The 22381-nt window shown below is 40.8% G+C and overlaps 4 protein-coding genes across 4 annotated transcripts; 3 read left to right on the top strand and 1 right to left on the bottom strand.

Moving 5' to 3' along the window:
* Window positions 1-1062: 1062 nt before the first annotated feature.
* On the top strand, window positions 1063-1935 carry LOC145710991 (uncharacterized). The gene is made up of 2 exons (XM_081788706.1): window positions 1063-1503; window positions 1658-1935. Exons 1-2 carry the CDS (start codon window positions 1284-1286, stop codon window positions 1900-1902), a joined length of 465 nt encoding a protein of 154 aa, XP_081644832.1. The 5' UTR covers window positions 1063-1283; the 3' UTR covers window positions 1903-1935.
* Window positions 1936-2080: 145 nt separating this feature from the next.
* On the top strand, window positions 2081-3193 carry LOC145712303 (uncharacterized). The gene is made up of 5 exons (XM_081789989.1): window positions 2081-2095; window positions 2209-2368; window positions 2410-2603; window positions 2650-2832; window positions 3065-3193. The coding sequence occupies exons 1-5, from the start codon at window positions 2081-2083 to the stop codon at window positions 3191-3193; spliced, it is 681 nt and encodes a 226-aa protein (XP_081646115.1).
* A 2309-nt stretch (window positions 3194-5502) lies between these two features.
* On the top strand, window positions 5503-9253 carry LOC145711805 (uncharacterized). Its single transcript, XM_081789498.1, has 5 exons — window positions 5503-5876; window positions 7041-7174; window positions 7893-8269; window positions 8378-8551; window positions 8698-9253. The coding sequence occupies exons 1-5, from the start codon at window positions 5662-5664 to the stop codon at window positions 9022-9024; spliced, it is 1227 nt and encodes a 408-aa protein (XP_081645624.1). The 5' UTR covers window positions 5503-5661; the 3' UTR covers window positions 9025-9253.
* Window positions 9254-9829: 576 nt separating this feature from the next.
* LOC145712301 (uncharacterized) lies at window positions 9830-22165 on the bottom strand. Its single transcript, XM_081789988.1, has 11 exons — window positions 22072-22165; window positions 21813-22033; window positions 14598-14649; window positions 14339-14553; window positions 14044-14266; window positions 11577-11932; window positions 11434-11536; window positions 11165-11393; window positions 10977-11124; window positions 10803-10907; window positions 9830-9883 (listed from the first exon to the last, which is right to left on the bottom strand). Exons 1-11 carry the CDS (start codon window positions 22163-22165, stop codon window positions 9830-9832), a joined length of 1800 nt encoding a protein of 599 aa, XP_081646114.1.
* Window positions 22166-22381: the final 216 nt, after the last annotated feature.

Genomic DNA, 22381 nt, shown 5'->3' with positions numbered 1-22381 from the left:
AGTGGTCAACGACGATTTGACTTCATCTTCTGGACTTCTTCGAAAACGATCTGGTTTCTACGGCCGAAATGACAATTTTTAAACTTCCAACTTGACTGCTCTCGTTCTTGACAAGTTATGCAATTTTCAATAAAACAAAATAAACCCCCATTTTTTATTTAATTTTATGCACTGTGAATCGCGCAGATGATCATTTTTATGCAGCTGAAACTTGAATCTCTGGAAAAAAAATTTTCTTCGAGATATTTGAAAAATGAAACTTTTTCATTTCGCCCTAGCCGTCGGGAGCTCCGGTGAACGATGCCAGGCTGGGATTGGCGACCTGTGTAGAAAACCTGAGTCAGGGTCTGAAAATACTGAAATGAAAAGCCGCGCAGCGGCTTTTGAAAACGAAGCCGCAAAGCGGCTTCGCTAATATTACCATTACAATCTTTCAAAAATTCTAGCGAAGCCGCTTCGCGGCTTTGTTTTTGAAAAAGCCGCTGCGCGGCTTTTCATTCTAGCTCTTTCAGACCCTGACCCAGGCTTTCTACACAGGTTGCCGAGCCGAGATGCCAGGATTACAATCTAGGCAATCGATGCCAGTCGCAGTGCTACGGAACTCAGCTTGATTGCAAAGCCAGTTGTGCGGAGGGCGATTTTTCGTAAGAGAAAACAGAGAATTCAGAAAAAGAAAAAATTCTGCTTGTAGTTGCGCTTCTCGTTGCGACGCAGCAGCTTTGGACTGTACGTATTACTGTCCTTGCTCGACAGGTTGCCCGAAAGGCTGTTCGACAAATGCTGAGTGCAGCCAGAACGAGTTCTGCAACTACACGGATTTGCTGATTCTCAACTACCGACAACACTTTCGCGACGAGGGCGTAATCATCGACACAACTACTGACGTCGGAAGACCTGTTGATTTCGACTACGGATTTTCGGACGTTCAGAATTCGTGCACTGTCGTGCTTCGAGGAGAAATGTACATGCTTGGCGGAAATCAACGAACTAATCAAGCCAAGGTCACAAGTTTTAAAGCCCTTTTTCTCAAAATTGAAATTTAAAAAACCTGAAAAAAAGTCGCTAAAATTTCAAAAGATGGCTGCCGAGTTGAAGTCACTGACGACAAAATCGTCCCGACCTTCGTTGGCGGAACTAACGGTTCTTGCGCTTTTTACAAAGAAACCGTCGCCCTCTGCTTCAAGGAAATCGAAAAAGACTATAAAGCTTGCTACCAATGGGAGCCAGGACAGCGACGAGTCAAGAACTTGCCCAGCACCAATTTCAGCCACGACTGGGCGGAAATGACTGACTACCGCTACCAAGACAAGATGGTCGTGACCGGCGGCTGTACTCAAGATTTCATCTATGGATGCCACAGCAAAACTGAGATTTTCGACGGAACTCGGTGGATCGAAGGCCCAGATGTTCCAATCCCAGAGGTCAAGGGGCACAAAATGACGGCAGATGAAGAGGCCGTCTACATCGTCACTGGAAGAGGATACGACTATCATGGCATTCCAGGTATACAAGCCCAATTTTGAGCCGCAAAAATTTTTTCATGGCTTTTATACGCCATCTCAAGGTATAATAGTCCTGAAATGGCAGTTTTTTGTCTGATTTTAATGAAGAAAAACCACTTTATTGTTTTGAAAAAGCGCTCTAGAATAATCTTCAGAGGTCTTGAAGCTCGACATGGCAACACAGCAATGGAGTGCGATCGGGAAACTGGTCGAAAACACGACTTGGAACAACTCCGCCTTTCAATGGGGATATTCTTGGTACACTGGAGAGTGCTCGATTCAGAAGGCGACTTACAACGATGGTGTTTTTTCGACGGAAATCATCATTCCAGACGATAATGATTGCTACATGGATCTTTGGTACGCGCACATGTTTGAACTTCCTGCTGGTCAATGCTGATTTTTCATCAAATAAATAGTAATTTTTTATAAATTGTTTCTGATGATGTCATCAGCAGGCTTCTGAGTTGAAATTTCCACTAACTGGCAATGAAGTGATGAAGGAGGTGTTGTTTTCTTCTGAGGTTGTGTTCTTTCCAGATTTGAGCATCTTTCGAGATTCGAACCTAAAAGGGAAAATGCGGGTTGCGACGGTTTTTATCGAACTGAGAGCGTCACTCTTTCCTTTTCGAGTTTTGCCTTTTCTCAAGAGCTATTTTTGCTGCTTTATTTTGAAGAGATCTTTTACTTTAGTGGATTTTTTCAGATGACTACTATCGCTAAGCAAGGGTACTTGAAGTACGGACAATATCTCCAGATCCTCGGAGTCTCCGTGAACGCTGCGGAAGGAGAGATTGATAAGGCCTTCGCAAAGGCAACAGCGGACTTCAAACTCAAGCAGGAAGCTTTCAATGCTTTGAAAAATGGTAGGAGACAATCATTTTGAGATAGTAATGAGGGATTTTAGGGACTGAAGGTACGATGGAGCTGGAAAAGTTGAGGAAGGAAATTGGTGTTATCGGTGGAGCGGGACACTTTTACGGACGAGATGGAAGTAATGACAAATTTTCGAGCGCTGGAGTGAGAGGCGAAATGAGCGAGGATGAAGTGGGCAATGTGCTGAAATTGCTGTCAAAAGGAGAACGGCAGATAAATCTCAAGGTAAAAAGTTTTAATGGACTTATGTTTTGCTATTAAGTTTATAAAGTTTGAAACGTGGCATTCCTTGTCCGTCAACGTCGCTGGATGGGCTCTGCATTTCAACTGCAGGGGTGACCATTTGGGCAAAAAATCTTCGTCGGGCCGACCAATTGCCCGCCCAATACCAAAAATCAAGACCCGGACCGACCGAATGCCCGACCAGTCCAATGTGCCCAGAATGCCCAATCGGGCAATTGGGCAATTTTTCGGGCAAAAATTTTCCCGACATTTCGGGCTTGTTAAAACTTTAATTTTTTAAATTTCTCTAAATAATTTATTACAGTTGAAGATTTGGAAGGTTTGAAATATATTTAAAAAGCGGTAAGAAATAATTTTGTAAAAGATCGATCAGGTTATCAAGAATAGACAGCTAACCATTAAGGTCCACTTCACACTCTCTTGCATAACCGTCTCGAAAAAAGGGGTTCAAAAATGTGGTTGGAAAAATGAGGGATAAAAAGGATCTGGAGGTCAAGGGTAGACAGCTAACCATGAAGGTCCACTTCACACACCCTTGCAGAACCATCTCCGCAAAGAAGGGGCTGAGTTAAGGCTACCTAGGTCGAGATGGCCAACTTTGAGGGTTTATTCTGATGGACTGATGAATATCAGAGTAACTGACGGAACCTTATATGAAAGATAAGACCTAGATCTCACTTTTGTCAGAGGATTTTTATGTTTACTCAAGGCATAAAAGCCAATCGAGCCTCTAAAAAGTGGCAAATTACCCAAAATCAGCCAAGAAAACGGGGAAATTCCGAGAAATCTAACTGAACAACTCCTACTTTTAATGGCAAATAATTAAACTTTAGACCCTTATCTTAATTCTGTCAGAAGCTTTTAGCAGTATCATAATACTTTCTTAAGAAAATTTTCAAAAGTTTGGAGCCGTCTTCGCAAATTTCGCATTTTCGCTTGGTAAGCTTCCATTTTCCCTGATTTCGGAGTCACTTTTATTTTTTGAGGAGATTCTTAGCTTTACAATGGTGTTCAGCAGGCCCTAAGCTTTCATTTAAGCCCTTAATCGGCAAAATCGGGGACAAAAAATTTTCTCGGTCAAACCTTGGGCGCTAGTTTTTCACATAGATTTTCACCTTTAGAGTGGTTTTTGACGGTGATAACGTTAAGATAGATAGAGGGTCATAATAGAGTTTTTTGCTCCTCAGAACCTGAAGAATCCGATCCTGGGGTCAAAAAATGGTTTTAGGGGGTACCAAAACTCGACCTAGGTACCCTTAAGGGTAGGGATAATTTCACAAAAGGATCAAGAAGTCAAAGGTAGACAGCTAACCATAGAGGTCCACTTCACACACCCTTGCAGAACCTTCTCCTTATATCTTTTTTCTTGTTTGTGAGCTTAACGACCAATAAGCGGACAGGAAAACGCCTACGTTCATGATTTTCCCCGGTGGGCATTTGCCCAACTGCCCGATGGTGCCCAACTGCCCAGAAAATTCCCAAATGCCCGACTTTTCCAATGTTGCCCAGCCTATTTTCAGGCGTTGAGCCGACCAAATGCCCGCCCGAAAGGGTTTTTGCCCGAAAATTGCCCGATTTGCCCAAATGCCCAATGCCCAAATGGTCACCCCTGTCAACTGTGCTCATAAAAATGATCAAGGGCACCCCGTAATTATTCTTTCGATTGGGAGTTCAGGTAACAAATATAATTTATTGAATCAATGCTTCATTTTAACATGAGGTCGGGACGTCCGATTCAATGCCGTGGTAGAAGAAATTGCTCGCGACGGAAGTGCCTCCAATCAGCAAGTTCTTACCAGCACAGGCGTCGAAGGCCATCCGCAGAACATCAAGTACGCCATGGCATCAGAATATCGGAACTATGTGCGATTTAACATCTCCCTCCTCTAACTTTCCGTCCGCAAAACAGTCCAGTATTTTGATATCTGACTGTATGAAATAAAGATTGAAACCGCCAGACAAATGTCTCCCTCTTTATTCTGCAGATTTTTTTTATTCCTCAGAAATTGAAAGTAGCAAATTTCTAGCAACCTTTTCGTCGAAAGCCAAAATAATTTTTCATCAGCAAAATCAAATCAGAGCGGTCGTTTTCGTTCAATCTGCGGAAGCACCTGGCAGCACCATCAATCGGCGCCAGGCTTTGAATCAGTTCAAGTACAAGTGCGCCGAGAAATAAAAAAAAAGCCCCCGCGCCATAAAATATTCTGAGCGTTCGCATCCATTTCATGCTTTCAAATGCCTCTTTTGTTCGGTGAGCTTTAAGCTAATAGCCACTTGTCCACCTCGTTATGAGACAACCTGCCATGTCCTGTTGCCAAAATAACAGTCGCCTGGAATTTCGGGAATGGAATTTTCATTTACAATCAACGAAGAAAAAACCGCAAAGAAATCTGTTTTCACAGAGTCCAAAATCGCAATTTACCAGCTGAAAACAAGCCGTTTTAGTCTGATTTTCTCGAATAGTTAAGCTACTGACACCCTTATTTTATTTAACCAAAAGAAAGTTGAGACCCTAATTCACGTTTTAATCGATGAAAAAGCTTCGAATTCAAGAAATTTCTGAAGAAAAATTAGCTTGAAACTTCAAATTTCTTGATTTTCCCCCTAAATTGTTAATTAACCTATTGAATCCATAAAGCCAATCTTTTGGTTAAACCAATTTTTCTAATTTTTTCAAGGTTTTTTTCTAAGAAAAACGCTTGATTTATTGAAAAAATCGAATTGCGGTCTTCTCAAAAAATCGCTATCAGAAAAAAAGAAGAACGACCGTTTGGTAATTCGTTATCTCCCACCCATTTTCGCCAATCAAGGTTTCAGGGCGCGGCCGGTCGCCCTATCAGATCTGCTCTCACACTTGGCGGCGCTGAATCACCTCGATTTTGAATAAATATTTCACCGCGCTTTCGGGGAGGGCACAGTCCACTTTTTCCAAAAAAACACCCCAAAAAAGGAACTTTTTCAAAAAAAAGAGAAGAAAATTCGTCCAAAAAGAATTCACCGAAGCAATCACCATCATCCCTACAAAAACGAGAAAAAAGAGATGACGCTGAATTTATTGGAAAGAGAAAAAGTTTACAACGTCAGCGGAGGAAAAACGCCGAGCAGAAATGAACATGGAATTTTCAGCCGACTTTCGAAGGGATATCTTTCTTCGCGACTTAGGACACCGAAGTTCCAGAGAACGCCGAAAAATACAGAAAGATTCGTCATTTCAAGCCCCAAGGACTTCAACCATGTCACTCATGTCGACCCAAGGTGAGATTTTTTAAGAATAAAAGGTTTTTTTTTGCTCAAAATTCAAAGCAAAAATGGATAATTTTCAATAAAAAGCGAGTCCGAAAATGTCACGAATGACGACAATAACTGACAATTCTAGTTGAGGAAAGAATTTTGAAGGTTTTTGACTTTTTTCAAGAATAAAATGGCAAGAATTGATTTGATGAGACTTTTTTTAAATGTCACAAATGTCAGTATTTATTGTCAGTAGATCTAATTTTCGATTTTTTTGACATTTTCAGTAGTGTCTAAAGAGTCGTTATCTGCTTTTTATTATCACTACTGAAAATCAAAAATTAGATCTGCTGACAATAAATGCTGACATTTGTGACATTTTCAAAGATCATCAATTCTCGCCATTTTATTCTTCAAAACTCAATAATCTTCAAAAATCTTTCGTCAACGAAAATTTGCAGTTATTGTTGACATTTGTGACATTTTTTGAAAGTGACAATTTAAAGAAATCGTTCGAAAAACTCGAAAATCTTCAAATTTCTCCCCCCAACTACAGTGTCTATTAATTCCACAGCCAGTAACTTAGCAAACATTACTTTATTGTCTTGGAATTTTTCATAAGACGCGCGTTTTGAAATCCTACGTTACAAAGAACGTAAGTTGTTTTATTTGAACAAAGCAGACAAGACTGATTGAAATTCGTGTTTGAATTGACAATAGTCAGCTTCGCGTGTTCTTTTTTATTTTTGGGGAACTTTGGAGCTGGAAAAACAACAAAGAAACACGTGAACGACGTAAAAATAGAATTTTAAAGAACTTGGCTTTTCCGACTTCGAAAAAAGTTTAAGGGTATGCCCTTCAATAATTAAAATTTCTACCAGACCTTTCTTATCTTATTAACGTTGTGACACCCTTATTTTTTTTGTCAAAAAGCCATTTTTAAAACCTAAAAGCTTGATTTTCTGCATATAAAATAAGGGTGTCACTCTTTTATTTTTCGAAGAAAGAGCTTTTATAATTAAAATTTTTACCTCATAAAATTGTGAGTGACAGATGAGTTTCCTTGGATAAATTCTCATAAGCTACTCATTTCTCATTACTTTCCCGAAAAGCGTCAATTTACGCCACTTTTTAGTTTGAAAAGAATGATTTTGAAAATACTCAATATTTACTCAATTTTGAATTCAGAGACGTGAAGGGCAACTTTGGCAACAACAAGAGCATTTACGAGCAGCGACTTCCACGAGCAGAACGGCCTGGTTCTTTTTACATCAACATTCCGCCTGTTTCAAAGGAGCTTGCAGAAGAGTTCGAGAATTCTGGTAAGAAAGGGAGGGAGAGAGATTTTAATTGGATTTGGTTTTCATTTCACTTCGTCGTAAAATCACGTGATCAGCGGGTTTTAAATTTCAGAAAAGGGCAAAAACAGACCGATTTTGCTAAAAACCTGTTTAAAAACCTGAGTCAGGGTCCCGAAACAAAACCTAAGGACCCTGACTCAGGTTTTTAAACAGGTTTTCCAGCAAAATCCGTCTGTTTTTGGCCTTTTCTGAAATCAGAAACCAAAAATAATATTGAAATTTTATTATTATTAAATTTTATTGTTTTATTAAAATACTTTTTCTATAAAAAGAAGCCGATTTTGGGTCGGTTTCCAATGAAACAAATCTTGACCCAAAAACGTCAGCGATTTTTCATCCCCGATTTTTTTTGAAGATAAGTGCACTCGTCAAAAAAATAGGCCGCTTGATTTCAAATTTGTGATCTCTCAAAAGCGAAGAATCTTCGCAACCTGGCCAAGCGCAAACAAAATAGAACCTTTTTGTTCCGCTCAGATGCCTTTTCCAATATTTCAAGTTACTTCCAACTCTCTTTTTTTATCGAATCGGCGATCACGTGGCACAAAAACGCAAAAGGGCAGGGAGCAAGTCAAGGGGAAAGGTCAAGTGAGATTATGCTAATTTCAAATTTGTGCGTTTTTGAGCAGAACTGCTGGTTTTTCAAATTTCAAAAACAAGGAAGTAATAGAACATTCTTCAGAATTCCACCCTGGCCCCTTCGCTCGATCCCCATCGATCAATTTCCTGGACCAGCCAGTCCCCGTCCGTCAAAACCTCCTGGACAAATTCTCCGAGTCCAAAAAGTACTCCCAGTCGATGGACGATCTTTCCTTCTGGAGCTCTCCCCGCCGCGGCTCCCGGGGCTTGGAATCGCCTCTCGTCAAATCGACCAATTCGGGGATTGAAAGAAACAACGAAGAAACGGCTTCTCACGTGAGAAAAGTTCCAAAAGAAGAAGCTTCTCCGAACGACCAGAGAGAGGAAAATCGACTGTCGCTGCCGGAAGAACGAGTGGCAAGCCCAGCGTCGAGTTATCGCTCTTCCTTGTCTTCAAGAAGCCCGACTAGGACTACTCCCGTAAGTTACATTTTTACCAAGGAAGGAAAATCATCTTATGATTCCCTTGGTTCTGATTCGGCACTCAATTCAGAATTAATGGGCCTATTCACTAAATGGTCTATTCAGGAGAAACTCACTTCATCCGACAGAGCAACAAAAGCGCCCTCAATTGAGGACCTCTTGGCGAAATTCAAAACGAAGCCAGTGCGACAGCCGCACCGGTCAGCTGCTGCTTCCTCCGCCTTTTCCGCTTCCGCTTCGAGCAGGGGCTCCTGTGATTCGTTGAATGAGTCGTTGAGGGTAAGTCGAAAATAATTGATTCTTCTATGATTTCCAACCCTTTGAATGCAATTTTTTCAATCAAAAAACCCTCAATTTCCATTTCAACTTTATTTACCGTCAAATTTAACCCTCTACCTGAGCTCAAAAATGACGAATATTTTCAGTCGTATCCTGTGAGCAGCAGAATATCAGAAAACACGCCGCTTTCCCGCTCCTCTGTTGGCGACTCGGGCTCATCTTCTTTCATCTCGCCGACGAGTTGTTTCATTCCCCAAGCGCCGGCGCGGCGGACCGTCCTTTCCGAAGGTCCCAATCAATCTTCGCGACTGAACAACTCGGCCTACCAAATCGACGGAAATCACAATCTTCCAAATCGTCTCTCGGCGCCTGTCCCAAAACCGCGAAGCAAACCCGCCCCGCCGCCAATGCTCTCGATGAGTTTGAATCATTTGGACGACGATATCGAGCCTGATGTCGTCTGTAATTTATAACCAGTGACTTGAACTTGAGCATCAAAAAATACCTTCAAAGATAATCACAACTGTAAAATTTCATAATTCAACTTTTGTGCTAAAAATAACTAAAATTCATCATCAAGCCCAAATATAAAACTTTCTTTACTCAACTTACTGTACAATGCATAAAACAAGAATTTACTGTAATGCTAAATGAAAATTGCAGAGTTAATCTTATTTTGCTGGAATAAAATATTTCTTTCGACTTAAAAAAGCGTGTTTTTTTTTATTGAAAAAAAGGGGTTCACTTTCGCATGACATAAGGAAGAATCAGTTTTCGCCGACCATAGGCACGTGATGCTGCTCTTTTTGGGAAGGTCTCCCAGTCGTAGTCTTTTTTAAGTTGACAGACTTGATTTTTTGTGGAGATTAGGGGAAGTTTTTCCTCGATTTTCAGCTGGAAACCGCTTTTCTTTGAAAAATGAAAATAAGGGTGTCACAACGTTAACTCTTGAGGCAAAGTTTGCTTCAAAATCTTAAACAAGGACCCTTTGATTTGTCTGTAAGTATCAACTGTGCCTGTAAGTCCAGAAACAAGCAAAAACTGAACAAAGAAAAACTTCATCTTTCGTCGTTTTTTCCCTAAAAAAATTGATTCTCTTCTATGTCTTCAGAACTTTTCAAGACTCGAAAAGTTGAATAGTCGAAAATTATTCAGATAAGTATCAAGCCGCATCGCATCCACTTTTATATTTTAATTTATTTTCTTTGCTGGCCGCATTTAATTTTTGATCAGCTGCGGTTCGAGTTAGCTGAAATCGCGGTCGAACGAAATAACCGCTTATTCCGGCTTTTTGTTTTTGTTCAATTCAGGAAGTTTTCGCGATAAACCGACCTAGAAATCAAACTCACCTTTGACTTAACTTTCTCAGAAAACAATGGAAAAGAAGCGGGATGAGCTAGTTTAAATAGAGCTGCTGCAATTTGTTATTATCGAATTACTTTTATTAAAACTGATGAATTTCTTTGAAACCCAGACGAGCCGTAAAATCGTCGCTGAATTATTCAAAAAGAAGAGCTGACTTTGACTTCATCTTTATTCATTGCCTCTTTGAAAATGCAGCTGATTTTGCAAAGTTTCAGAAAAGTTCATTTTGATTTTTTTTCGTTGCCACAAATTATAAGCAAAATGTTAAAATTTTCAATTGGGTTTCGGCTCTACTAACAGGAAGCGATTTCAATAGCAATTCATGGTCTGCTTAATATCATATCAAAAAAAATCGAACAAGGAGACGGCTTATAGGGCAGTCGATAATTGATGGTTCTGCGCAGAGTTCTGCTCCCTTTTCAAGCATTTTTCTAGTTCTACGTCTTTTCTGAGTCGGTTCAAAGCCAGAGTCGTCGAAAATTTGCTCACCTGCGGAAAACTGTAATGTGTAAGATCTTTAATACAGTATGAAGAGTCTCTCTTAATAACATGTAAAATTATTTGTAATTTTTGAGTTTTGACCAAATGATTCGTTGATTTTATTTACAAATTTAATATTACTCAGGGATTTTTTGGAAAATTTTTTTTGAAGAAATAGTTGGAAAATCATTTTGTACAAAATTTTATTGATTAGGACGTTGATCATGCTTGGCGGTGCAGAAATTCGACGGCGATATCAACAGAATCGGGAAGTAATAATATTTATCATGTTCTCCAACAAACTCGACTGCAACAATATTGTCGCCGTCTTTAACATCAGTTGATCACTTTTTACTTCAAATAATCGAAAGCTTTCCGAAAGAAATTTCTTGAAAAACTGGTCAACCTTTCCTAGATTTACTCGTTGTATCATATTAGTTGATTCGTTGCTTTCTCCAGGGAATGAATATATAGCGTCGCCGACTTGAATTGCTGATCCAACGTAACAACGCTGAAAAATATAGATTTTTTAAAATAATTAATATAATCAAATTTTCAAAATACCCCGAAATGAACTTACTTGAAGCAAATTTCCCATTATTGTCCATTTTTCAAATTTATTCAAAACGAAAATCTCCTTGAGAATTTCTGAAATCTCTAAATCCAAACCTCCCAACGTAGCAATTGATCCCGACGGCAATTCAACAACAGAAAAACTCTCTATCCATCTTAAATCATGCTGAATAAAAAATTTGCAAAATAAAAAACCTTGGATGACGCGGCAGTTTTTCCCAGCCATTTTCAGTCAGGGTTTCCGTGTATCCTCTGTTCGAATTTGGATAAGGACTCATTCCGCCGACTGCTGTTGGCCGTCCTTTAAAATGAGCAAGTCCACCTTCCCAGTGCCCTTCTCTTGGTTCGAAAGCGAGTTCTACAACAGCGGTACCGTTAAAAATCTCGCACTTCTTGTCTGTTTTAGCATCAAAACAAACAAGAGCTGAAAATTGTAAAAATAATAATTTATTCTTGCGACGAACCTTTAGTTCCGTTTGAAATTGTGAGCGTCCTGCTTCCAGTGTAATATTTATTTTGAAGCCGAATCGGGAGAAGCCTTAATTCGCATTCAAAAAGAATAATAATCTAAAAAACAGTCAATAAGGAGTTTCAAAGAACAGCCTACTAGTTTTTGTCCCTGACGGCCGCCGAAAAAATGCAACTGGCCTTTCACAAGAGCAGCTTTAGATGTGTAGATTTTATTCTGAAGAATCTGTGGGACAATAATTTTTGTATTTTCGTTTTTAAAGCCATCTCCAAACAGAGCATAATGGCGTGGTAATTCAGCTGATTCAGATAAGATAACAAGAATCTGACTCGGTAGATTTTGATAGAAAAAAACATTCTTGATTTCGGTTTCGTCGTCGAATTTGAAAACTCTGATTCTCTTTTTTCCCAAGGTTTGAAGCTCGTTAATTTGCCTTGTTGCTATTTCCTCTCCCCTTTTCGTCACAACAAGGGAAAATAGTGAGTCGTCTTCGACTTTGAAAACGAATTCAAGAGATGTCCAATTCGTGCTTAACGGATCGTCCAATATGATCGATTCCTCGAAAAAGTCTGATAAGACCGCAATCGAGCTGTTTTCGTAAGTTTTAATTGCGAAGATTGATTTTTCATTATAAGATCGAAATTCAAGAATTTTTGCTGCTTTTGTGAGGAAAGATTTGGTCGTCTGAGAGTCAAGAATATTATTCGATTAGAAATTTTGCGACAGTACTGAAAATGGCACGAATGGCACGAAAACATGTCTTTTCATCGTGCCATTTTCAGTAAAATTCTAGAGACTTTTTTGTTATTGTTTTTCCACCCTTGAGTTTCCTACCATTAAACCCGCGGAGCGGGCGTTTATTACTTGAATATTCAAAGAAAAATTGATCATTTATGCTTAAATCACTATTATTTCGATTTTTTATCAATGACAATGGCATAATTGAGGAATTTCACTCAAATAAGAATCTTTTTGGACCTGAATTTGCGGTCAATTTAAAAAAGTTTCAAATTATTTTTTTTGTTTTTGATCATGTTTAATGAACTTTTCAAGTTGTTAAATAATTATCGTTTCAGCTAAATCCGTTAATTTCCCAGTTTAATTCATAATATTCCTCAAGGTTAATTCGCAAAAAAATGTGTCTCTGTTTTCGTGCCATTTTCAGTGAATTCGTGCCATTCGTGCCATTTGTGCCATTTTCAGTATTGACCAAATTTTGTTATCAGCGTTAAAATTTAGACTCTTTCCTTTATATCCAGAGTGAGTTTACGCGTTTCGTTAAAGTCCAACTCGAAAGAAGAAATATGGAATAGTGACTCATTGAAAGACGAAAAAGGGAAATCGGGCAGAATTGCCAGTGGATAGGGTGGAGACAAACTGCTTGCTTTTTGGGCTCCGTTTAGCGCTGTTAGCAGGGTTCTGTAATTTGAGCTCAAGCTCAAACTCATTTTGGCTAGACGCTCAAATTTTCTCAAATTGAGAACTCAAAGTGACTTGAGAAATCATTTTGAGAAGATTTGATAGTTTGCATGAGAGCAGGGAAAGTCCGTGAGTTTTCAAAACTGAAATTGAGCGAGCGCGCTGACCCTCTTCTCGCTCATTTTCACTCTCACTCTTTAGCTGGTTATATTTTTTCGATTGTCCTGATTTTTGTGCAAAAACTAGCCTTTATGCTCATTCATCTCGATTTCGTTAAATTTTCGTATCATGTCGCTACGCTGAGTTGTGGCGGAAACAAGGCTGAAAATTTCGGGAAAAAATCGCATTTATCCCTCCATAATCACATATATAAATGCTTCCGGGAAATATCAATAAGTAGACCCTAAGCAAAAAGGCACAGGCCTTTCAATGAGGGCAGTGTCGAAGTATCAATCCGAATATTTCGAGTAATTATGTACACTCGAAATCGAGCGTCAAGTTTTCACAACTCAGCGTAGCGACATGATATGAGAATTTTATGAAATCTAGATGTAATAGCATAAAAAGTTTAGTTAATGCGCAAAAAATCACGACAATCGAAAAAATTAAACCAGCTGAAGAGTGAGCGTGAAAATGAGCGAGAAGAGTGCCCAGCGTTGACTGGCTCAATTGATTGCTCACGCGAGCTCTCAACTCTGAGTTCTCAAAACTCAAATTAAAAGCTTGAGTTTTCAAGCTCTGTTTCCTTGAGTTTGCGCTTGAGCTCGAATTACCGAACCCTAGCTGTTAGTAACGACTTGCTACTAAAAGATTATGCTCGTTTGCTCAAGAGCCTCGCCTGATTGCGGAAAAGCAGTTTGTGTTTTGACAGCGTTTTTCGCAAAGTACGGAAAGACATCTAAGTGGAATTCGAAATACGGGTTGCTAGTCACTAGCATTTTGTTTTCAGCACTTTGTTGTCGGAAATCGAGCTCGATGCGATCTTTTTAGAGGATGAACTAATATCTAGAGACTAACGGGCAACAACTAATGGTAGTAGAGCATAAGATAATCTAAGTTAAATTACGACAATACTTATAATTAAGATCCTCTCCGAAGTCGAAAAAAATTTCAAAAGTTGTGTCAAATACAATATTCTGGAGGAAGATACGATCGTTGTTTATAAACCCATTGATAAAATACTCACACTCGTCGTTGTTGGTTCCGAAGGCATTTGAATAAGCGTAATCTTTCGGAGCGTACAAACCAGAGAAACACCGCGATTCTCGCTCGTACTTGACCAAGGAGCCGATCCATTCATTGCCGATCGTCAGGAACTTTCCCTCTTTTTCGAGTAAAAGTGAGTATTGCGTGTTTGAGAGGGTAATGCTTCGAGTGACGAGAATCAGCATCAACTGACCGAGGTCGATCTTTTAGGATTCACAGAAAGAGCAGAAAGGGCAAGTAGAAAATATCTTTTGAATCCGTTCCAGAGGAATCACGTGCACTGGATCAAAGTCGCGAAACATAGCTGGAACCGTGATTTCGTCTTTTCTCCAGCCCTTCTCCAACTCCTCTGTTGCTCGAATTGAATTCAGGGCGACTGTTTTCGAAATGGTGATCCAGTTTGTGCCGAGTCTCAAGCTCATCAAAATAAATGTGCCGCCGAAGCTGATTGAAGATGTTCGAGCATTGACGTGGTTGCTCGCGATGTAGCCTTAAATGTCAAGGAACAAGGAAAATTTAAGGGCTGATTCTCACCTTGGGCGTCCTCGAATCTGTTAAGGTTATAATCAGGCGCGTAATAGTAACACTTATCTAGACGGTCGTTCGGGGAGCTTTTATTGGTCGAAAATTTATAATAATTTGAGGTCAGCAAAAAGCCGTTAGATCTGATAGAGATCTGGAGGCGCCCGCCACTTTTCCACTGCGTTCAGTCAGTCAACTCATACACAATCAAGTGTAAAGTCAGTGTTCACCTTACTGGAATACAACACCTAAACTACCCTTTTCCGTGTTAAAATAGGTGGTGGTCTAAACTTTGAAGTTGTTGTGTGCGATAAGAATTTCCTGTGGCCTAAACTTTGATCGTTCTCATGTGTGATTCCTTGAGAAAGTGGCCTAAACTTTGATTCCTCCTATGTGTGAAAGTGGTCTAAACTTTGAATTCCCCCCTAGGCACTCTGACTAGTACATGTGTGTCATCACCTTGAATGAAAACTGTTATCCTAATTGGTCTGCATAAAGCGTAGTGGCCTTAGCGGGCAGTGCTCTAGTCACCGATGGCAGAACCGCCTCCGGGGAAATTCAAAGTTTAGGCCACTTTCTCAAAGGATCGCACATGGAAACGATCAAAGTTTAGGCCACCCGAAGTTCTTATCGCACATATGAACTTCAAAGTTTAGACCACCCCCTATTTTATCTAGAGGCTACAGTTAGACTAGAGAGTAAAGCAAGACCTCGTGAACTAAGAAAGCACTTCGAACATATCAACTGGTGACAACAGATGTGCTCATTGCTTTCGCCGGACACCGGACTTCTTCACGATAAGTAACACGCTTTCGATCGCCTGCTTTCACTCGGCCAAAACGCGATCTGGGAGACTTCTGGAGACCTTTGAACCGCTGCATTTCTGCTTATACTTGCTCCGCCACGAACGGTGATTCTTACCTCGGAACTGCCTTAATTTGCTTCTCACAAAGCCCCTGAAGGAGTAAACAAACTTGATCAGTTTATAACTCGGGGTCAACGCAGGTACTCGTTTCGACTTAATCGATTCTTCCGCCAAGTTAAGCACTACCGGAATTTTGCCGCTTAACTCTTGACCTAGACGAGCTTGTTATGACGCCAACGACGCCAACGGAAGAGCCCTTACTGCCACTGCCTTGCACTTGTCGACTCAAACTTCCCGAGACGTACTGCTTGACTTGTCATCTTCTAGCCTGCCTCGCTGGGTCAACTTTAACTCGTCAGTGCCGCTGTTGATTTCCTCTTCGGTTGTAAGCGGTCATGTGGGTATTTATACCCACGTTCGGTGATTTCTCGAACGAGGGTATAAATACCCACGTTCGCTCAGGTGTCCGAAGGTGGGTAGAAATACCCACGTTAAATGAATGAAAATTTGTTTGAACGGTGGTTAATAAAACAACTTGCTCTCGAAACATTACGTATCACCTCCAAAATAAAAGCCCACCGTAAGGGGTGTAAGACGGCTTGGTTCTGCGGCCGAAGCTGGAGATGGTATGTGCTCCTGTTTTCAAAAAGCCTGAAAAATAACCACGTTCGCCAGTAAGAGCGAACGTGGGTATCGAATACCCATGTTCAAAAAAAAAGTGAACGAGGGTTTAAATACCCACGTCGGAGTGAAACAGTGAACGTCGGTATAATACCCATACAGTTTTTTATAAAATTTCTGGACATCAAATTTCTGGACATTTTTCGGATTTTATGGGGTTTTCGGGGGACAAATTCAAAGAGAGGGGGTATCAAATTTCTGGACATTTTTTCTCAACAGATATCAACGACATCTAAATTTATGGGCAAACTTGAGTTATTGATGCCAATTTCATCTATAAAGAAATGTTTTTCTTCGATAATCTTATGATATAATAAGAAAGGCGACTACAGCGCGTTTCTTTTATTGTTTTTAAGTTACTTTTTTGAAAAAAAATCGTTAATTTTTCCTTCTCGAAAAATTTTTAAGCAATTTCTTGGGACATTTTTCTCAAAGCTCTGTATCAAATTTCTGGACATTTTCGGGAAAAATGGGGGACAAAAAATGTCCAGAAATTCCATAATTAACTGTATGACCAAATACCACCTCCTCATCACTTGCATCAACGTCACCCGAAACAGCTGGAGCTTTAAAAAGACGCGGAATCGCGCCGCTCGAAGCTATTTGACTAGGAATCAACTTCAGCGCACTCCACAGGTAGAAAAGCTTCTTTCCCTGCCGCCGCTGATCTTCGCCAGCTCAAGGATTGCTCAAGAACCCGACCAGTAATTTGCACATGTCTGCTGGGTTTCAAACGCGAAGAAATCCGTTTGAATTGCTAATCGCCCCCATTTCCGCCGACTACGCTGCTGCTCATGATTCACTGCGCATCTGCACTTCATGACTCACGTTCTTCTGCACCCCGATGAACTCATCGATACTGCCGACTTCGAACACACTTGTCGACTTCAATCGGACCTTCTCGACTCTATCGTCTCCCGCTAACTCTCCTTTTTCTCTCCCGCCGAGATTGGCGCGAGGTTGAATCGGCTGACACTTCGCACCATAGTTGAAAAAACACGTGCGCCTAAGAAAATCGACGGCGTCGGCGCCGGGCGAGTTCTCACGCGACCAACGCTGGTATCGAGCCTTTTCATCCCGCGAAAACGCTAATCCCCCCTTACCTATTTTCATTTTATTAAAAGATAACTTTTACGGAGATCAATTTTTTTGAAATTAAGGAAATTATCATCTTCCTCAGTGTGATTCAAGCATTCTTGTGATACCAAGAACATGATACCGATCTTCGGAAGTAAAACTGGGGCATGATCTCCCGTCGCGAATCTGAGGAAATGTCCAATTTTAGCATGATTATTTCTGGGAATGGCTGATTTCGGCTTGATAAACAAATATGGATCGAACTGAGGTGGCTCTACCATAGGGTTGAGCTCTTTTGGGAGAAAGCCCCCGGCCCCCTTCCCAGTTTCCCGCTCAGATCACTCTCGCCGAGTCTCTCAGGGAAGTCTAGAATATTTCCTTCGCTCGTGTTGGGCGCTTCAGAAGAATCTGGGAATTATGAAGAAATGAATTTCGAGATTTTGAGGCGGTTGGCCAATGAAAGAGCAGGCAAGAGTTAGGCGCTGAATTGCGCGCGCTCAAAGACCAAGTTAGAAAATCAAAGCCGCTTTTTCTAACGCACAGATTCTCCTATCTCCCTAAAGAGCTCAACTCCATGGTAGTAAGTCCAGTCGCGCGCCGCTCCGCGTTCAAAACAATTTTCTATTCATATCGTTTGTCAGAAATAAGTTATTTCCAATTACCAAAAAACAACGATGATTGGTATTAAAATATTCCTTATTAAATAAACAGGCTGATTCCGCAAATTTTTTTAAATTTAAATTTATTTCTCACGAAACAGATATTTGGGTTATTATTTAGCTTTAAAATGGAAGCGCGAGATCCCTTTGAAGGGATTAACGCCTGACGCCGGAGCCACTTTTCGCCCAGAGCGAGAGTTCGAAAAGTCCGAAAGCGAAATTTCCCCTTGGCCTTGCGCCCGAGCGCCCTCACTCGCTTGCAGTCAGTCCGAATGAAATCGCGGTAATACTTTGGAACTCATGTCTAAGAGTAGAAAAGGATTGACTTCAGTTGGTCTTCGAATCTTGCAGCAAAAACAATCTATATTAATGGTACAGTGTGTCACACTGAGTGTGAAGCACTTTTAAGGCCGATTTTCGGATGACAGCGAATTTCAAAAGTGGCCTTAAAATGGATATTTTTTGTCCCGAGTCGGATGACAACAAATTTTTACCTTTTTTGGACAAAAAGTTATTAAAAATTAATAAGGCTTTCATCAACCTCTTGATGACGTCGCATTCTGTGGCCTTTAGAAAAAGATCCGCGTTTACATTAAAGATTTCGTCGTCGAACATGATCACTCGAACATCAAGGAAGAAGATCTCGTGGATCAGGGGAACGAAATCCTCATTAACATGAACCCTGCAATCTTCAAGCGATCATGGCTCAACACAGGACTACTTCAAGAGGATGATTTTGAAGAAAAAAATCGAGCAGTTTGAAGATCTCGAGAAAGTTTTCTGGAGAAACAAGAGGAAAAATTGGTCGAGCATTTCCTAGCGTTTCAAATTGATGAAACACGTCCTGCAACATTGATAGAGAGTATAAAAGTGCCTCAAGTTCAAGGGACAGACAATGCCAACGCTGAGAAGCCATTGACTTCAAAATGGCCGGAGACGCAGTCGAATATAACTAGCTTTTTTAAGAGAAATTTTCGGATTTTGAATAACAATTGAAAAAAATGGCCTTAAAATGGATTTTTCTGGGATGACAGATTTTGGGGGTTTTCCGAAAAACTGGCCTTAAAAGGGTCGGCCTTAAAAGTGCTTCAGACTGTAGTTTGTTAATAGAAGCTGAACCGAAGAGGCTATGAAGCACGCTACGGGCCTACGGCCCTTGCGCGCATTTTCTTCCGCTGGGACTCATTTTTAGCAGCAAACTACTTCTTCATTCGCAGTTTAATAGTTGTTTTAGCCAAAAAAATTTTTTTCACAGAATTATTTTCCCGAAAAGGGGAGGTCTTATCGTGAGAATAATTCTGTTTTTCACAGAATAGTTCTGTGCACAGAATTTTTCTCCCGGTTGCCCTTAAAAGAGCGCGCATGTGCGCACGCGTGCGAATAGGAAAAAAGGGTTTTTCTTCGAAATTTGGAGTTTTTTCTCCTTCCTCGAAATTTTTGCGAATATCTCAACGAAGAAAAATAGTTTTTTGGTGTTTTTGAAAAGCCCTTGATAAGCGTTTATAGGTATAAAGTGTTTATAAAACATTATTCATAAGAAAATTACTTGGAAAAACCTCAATTTTCGCCAAAAAAACTCGAAAATATACCTTGAAAAATACGCACGCGTGTTTGCACGTCCGTGCACGCACGCACGCGCACTCCTATTTTTTAAAGCGTACGAGCACGCACGCGCACGCGAGTTTCGGGTGTTTTTTCCAACTATGCTTCGCACTATAAATGCAAGCGCTAATGAGTCTTTAAGTGGGGCTTGTCTCAACCACGATGAATGTCTGGAAATCTACAACTGCTAAGAAGCAGATTTAATTGTTGCTGTTTCCGCGAAGATATCTTTGGCCAGGAGCATTTTGGAGAAAATACTGCTTCTTGATGCTCAAACAGACACCACACTCCAACTTTTGGTCGCGATTCACACGCACTTTCCTTGATAAAAAATCACATAACAGACACGCCGTTCACTTCAACACATGAACCCGAGCTAAAGCCAGCTGATGTAAGTGCTGACGCGTCGATTTCATCTGAAATTCATCTGAAATTTCATGCTGCTTCTGACGTCGTTTTCAGCTACGCCCAAGCGCCTCTGGCTCAAAAGAGCTTCAGCTCTCCAAAATTTTTGGACGCGCACTGGTCCAAAAGTAGCGAGAATTCAATTGCTACGATCATCCCAAGTAAACTGTACTCTTCTCGTCAATTTCGACATTTCTAGGACTTCGAATGCTCATTGGAGAAGAAATATGTATTTGGGAATGCTCACCTGGACGCGATGCGAAACCGCCCGTCTGCTTCATCTAGAACCTTCTTCGAACTTCATGCCTTGCCGAAAATTTGGGGAGCTGGATGATATTCAAAACCTCCGTCAAAGTTGCGCCTTTGATTGGCAACAGGTTCTGATAAGCCAACTGGAACTATGCTCAAACCAAGTCGCTAACGCGCCAATCAAAGTAACGCGCCCAACCAAGATTTCTTGTTTGGCCAATTGACCGCATATTTTCTACTCGCTTGGTTCGATCTTCTCAACGCCAATCACAAATTGTAACGCTTGACTCAGCACTGCTTTCATCTCTTCTCCTGTTGGACATCTTCCGCTGGATCATCTCTACACTTCTCTCTTCAATTCTAGAGTCTTCAATCGTCCGAAGACTTCGTAGACTGAGCAGCTGTTAGGTCAGCAAGAAGCCGTTAGATCTGATTGAGATCTTGAGTCGCCCGCCGCTTTTCCACTGCGTTCAGTCTGTGCAACTCATACAAAATCAAGTGTAAAGTCAGTGTTCACCTAACTGGAAAAACACACCTAAACTACCCATTTCCGTGTTATCTAGAGGCTACAGTTAGATAAGAGAGTAGAGCAGGACCACAATAGAGTGGAGGCATTCTTGACCTATCAAATAATCTTTTTAGTATTCATCTGATTTTCGACCGTTTTCAAATAACAACGACGGGGAAGATCTTTCGATCTCTGTCTTTCAGGCGAATCTCAATGTGGTGAGTTCCAATCGACGATCCAAAGTGGAAAACGAAGCCGCCTCTTTAAAACGAAAAATAATTATCGCCTTGGCGACACAATTTTATGCCAAACAAAAGCCTTGGCTCTTGTCGCGATCCAAACTTTGATCTTTAAAGAATATATGAATGATATGCGTACAAATCTTTGCGTCGATTCGGAACTAAAATCGGGGCATCGCCATTTTCTTTCATTCTCATCAAGTTTCCAGAGGCATCGACCAAGTAATGCTCACCGTTGAGAAAAGTAGTGCCGGTCGACTTTTTTGGTTTAAATGATTTTTACCGGGAGACTTTTGAATGTTAACACAATTTAGCTTCGATGACATTCTTTTAGATTCATCAAAACCGTTCATAAGAATACAAAAAATCTGAGGCATTTGTCCCCCTTGGTTGATTTTGTCCGTTGAAATCGGCCAAAAGAATCGTAAAATTTGCTTCTTCATGTTCACTTTCTATCAGCTCTGCGCCGCTTCCATTTGATTGGGTAGTTGAGTTGATCCAAGACAACGTTGACGGAGTTGAAGATGTTATTGAAGATGTTGTCGCCGAAGTTGTTGACTTGGTTGAAGAGCACATTGTTGACCACGTCGTCGAAGTTGACTCAGTTGATGTCAACTGGGTTGTAGATGACATGTTAAAGAAAGGCGCTGACAAGTTTAAACTTTTTTCAGATTTTCGGAGATCAAAAACTGGAACAAATTTTTGAGGCGACTCCAACTTCTCGCACTCGTAATGAGGACACGGACAACCATTGGAACAGTACTTCTGAAATGGGCAAACTTCTCCGGCGGAATCGAAACTTCTAGTCAGCCCAAAACAGATTGACTCGCAGGGCGTGATTGGGTTGGTCCTCGTTGATTTCAAAACCAGCGTGTTCGAGCAGAGATGGCGGCAGACTCTCTGGTCGTAAAACCGTTTTTTCTGGCAGCGGCGGAGATTCACCTCGTTTTCTTCCTGTGAAAAAACAAGCGGCGCCGCTTTGACAGGCTCGACCTTCGAAACCGGCTCGGGAAGGATAAACTCCTTGGTGTCACGGCATTGCTTCATTAGATGACCGCAAAAGTCCATTGTCGAGATTCTAACGCATTTCTTGTAGTTTCGGTGACAGCTCGAGGTCAGAAAAGTCGTTACGCCGCGGGATTTTTCCAAAGAGGCGAAGTTTGCTTGCAAAAATAGATGTTTAAATTACTCGAGAGGTTACCTATGAGCATAACAGTGACCCAGAAAATGGTGCCAAGAGTCAAATAGCTGAACTGCTGCGGATCGGTGGCGTTCCCGTGTTTCGCCAAGCTCATTTTCGCAGTGACCTTTTTTTTCCATGTTTTCTCCCTCTTCTTGATATCGTTTTCTTGAGTGCGAATGCTTCGGGTTGTCAGAATTTCTTCCGGAAAAAGATAAACCGTCTTGCCCTTTTTTCTCAGGGTCCCGATGCAGTCACAGTCGAGGCACTAATTTCAAAATTTATTTTTAGTAAGATGATTGAGCTGACTGTAATGCCCATTAAACTTTGT

This window comes from Oikopleura dioica, chromosome 1, assembly GCF_907165135.1.
Source record: "Oikopleura dioica chromosome 1, OKI2018_I68_1.0, whole genome shotgun sequence".
In the NCBI taxonomy this organism is placed as follows: domain Eukaryota; kingdom Metazoa; phylum Chordata; class Appendicularia; order Copelata; family Oikopleuridae; genus Oikopleura; species Oikopleura dioica.
This window is presented reverse-complemented; position numbering and strand designations above follow the sequence as displayed.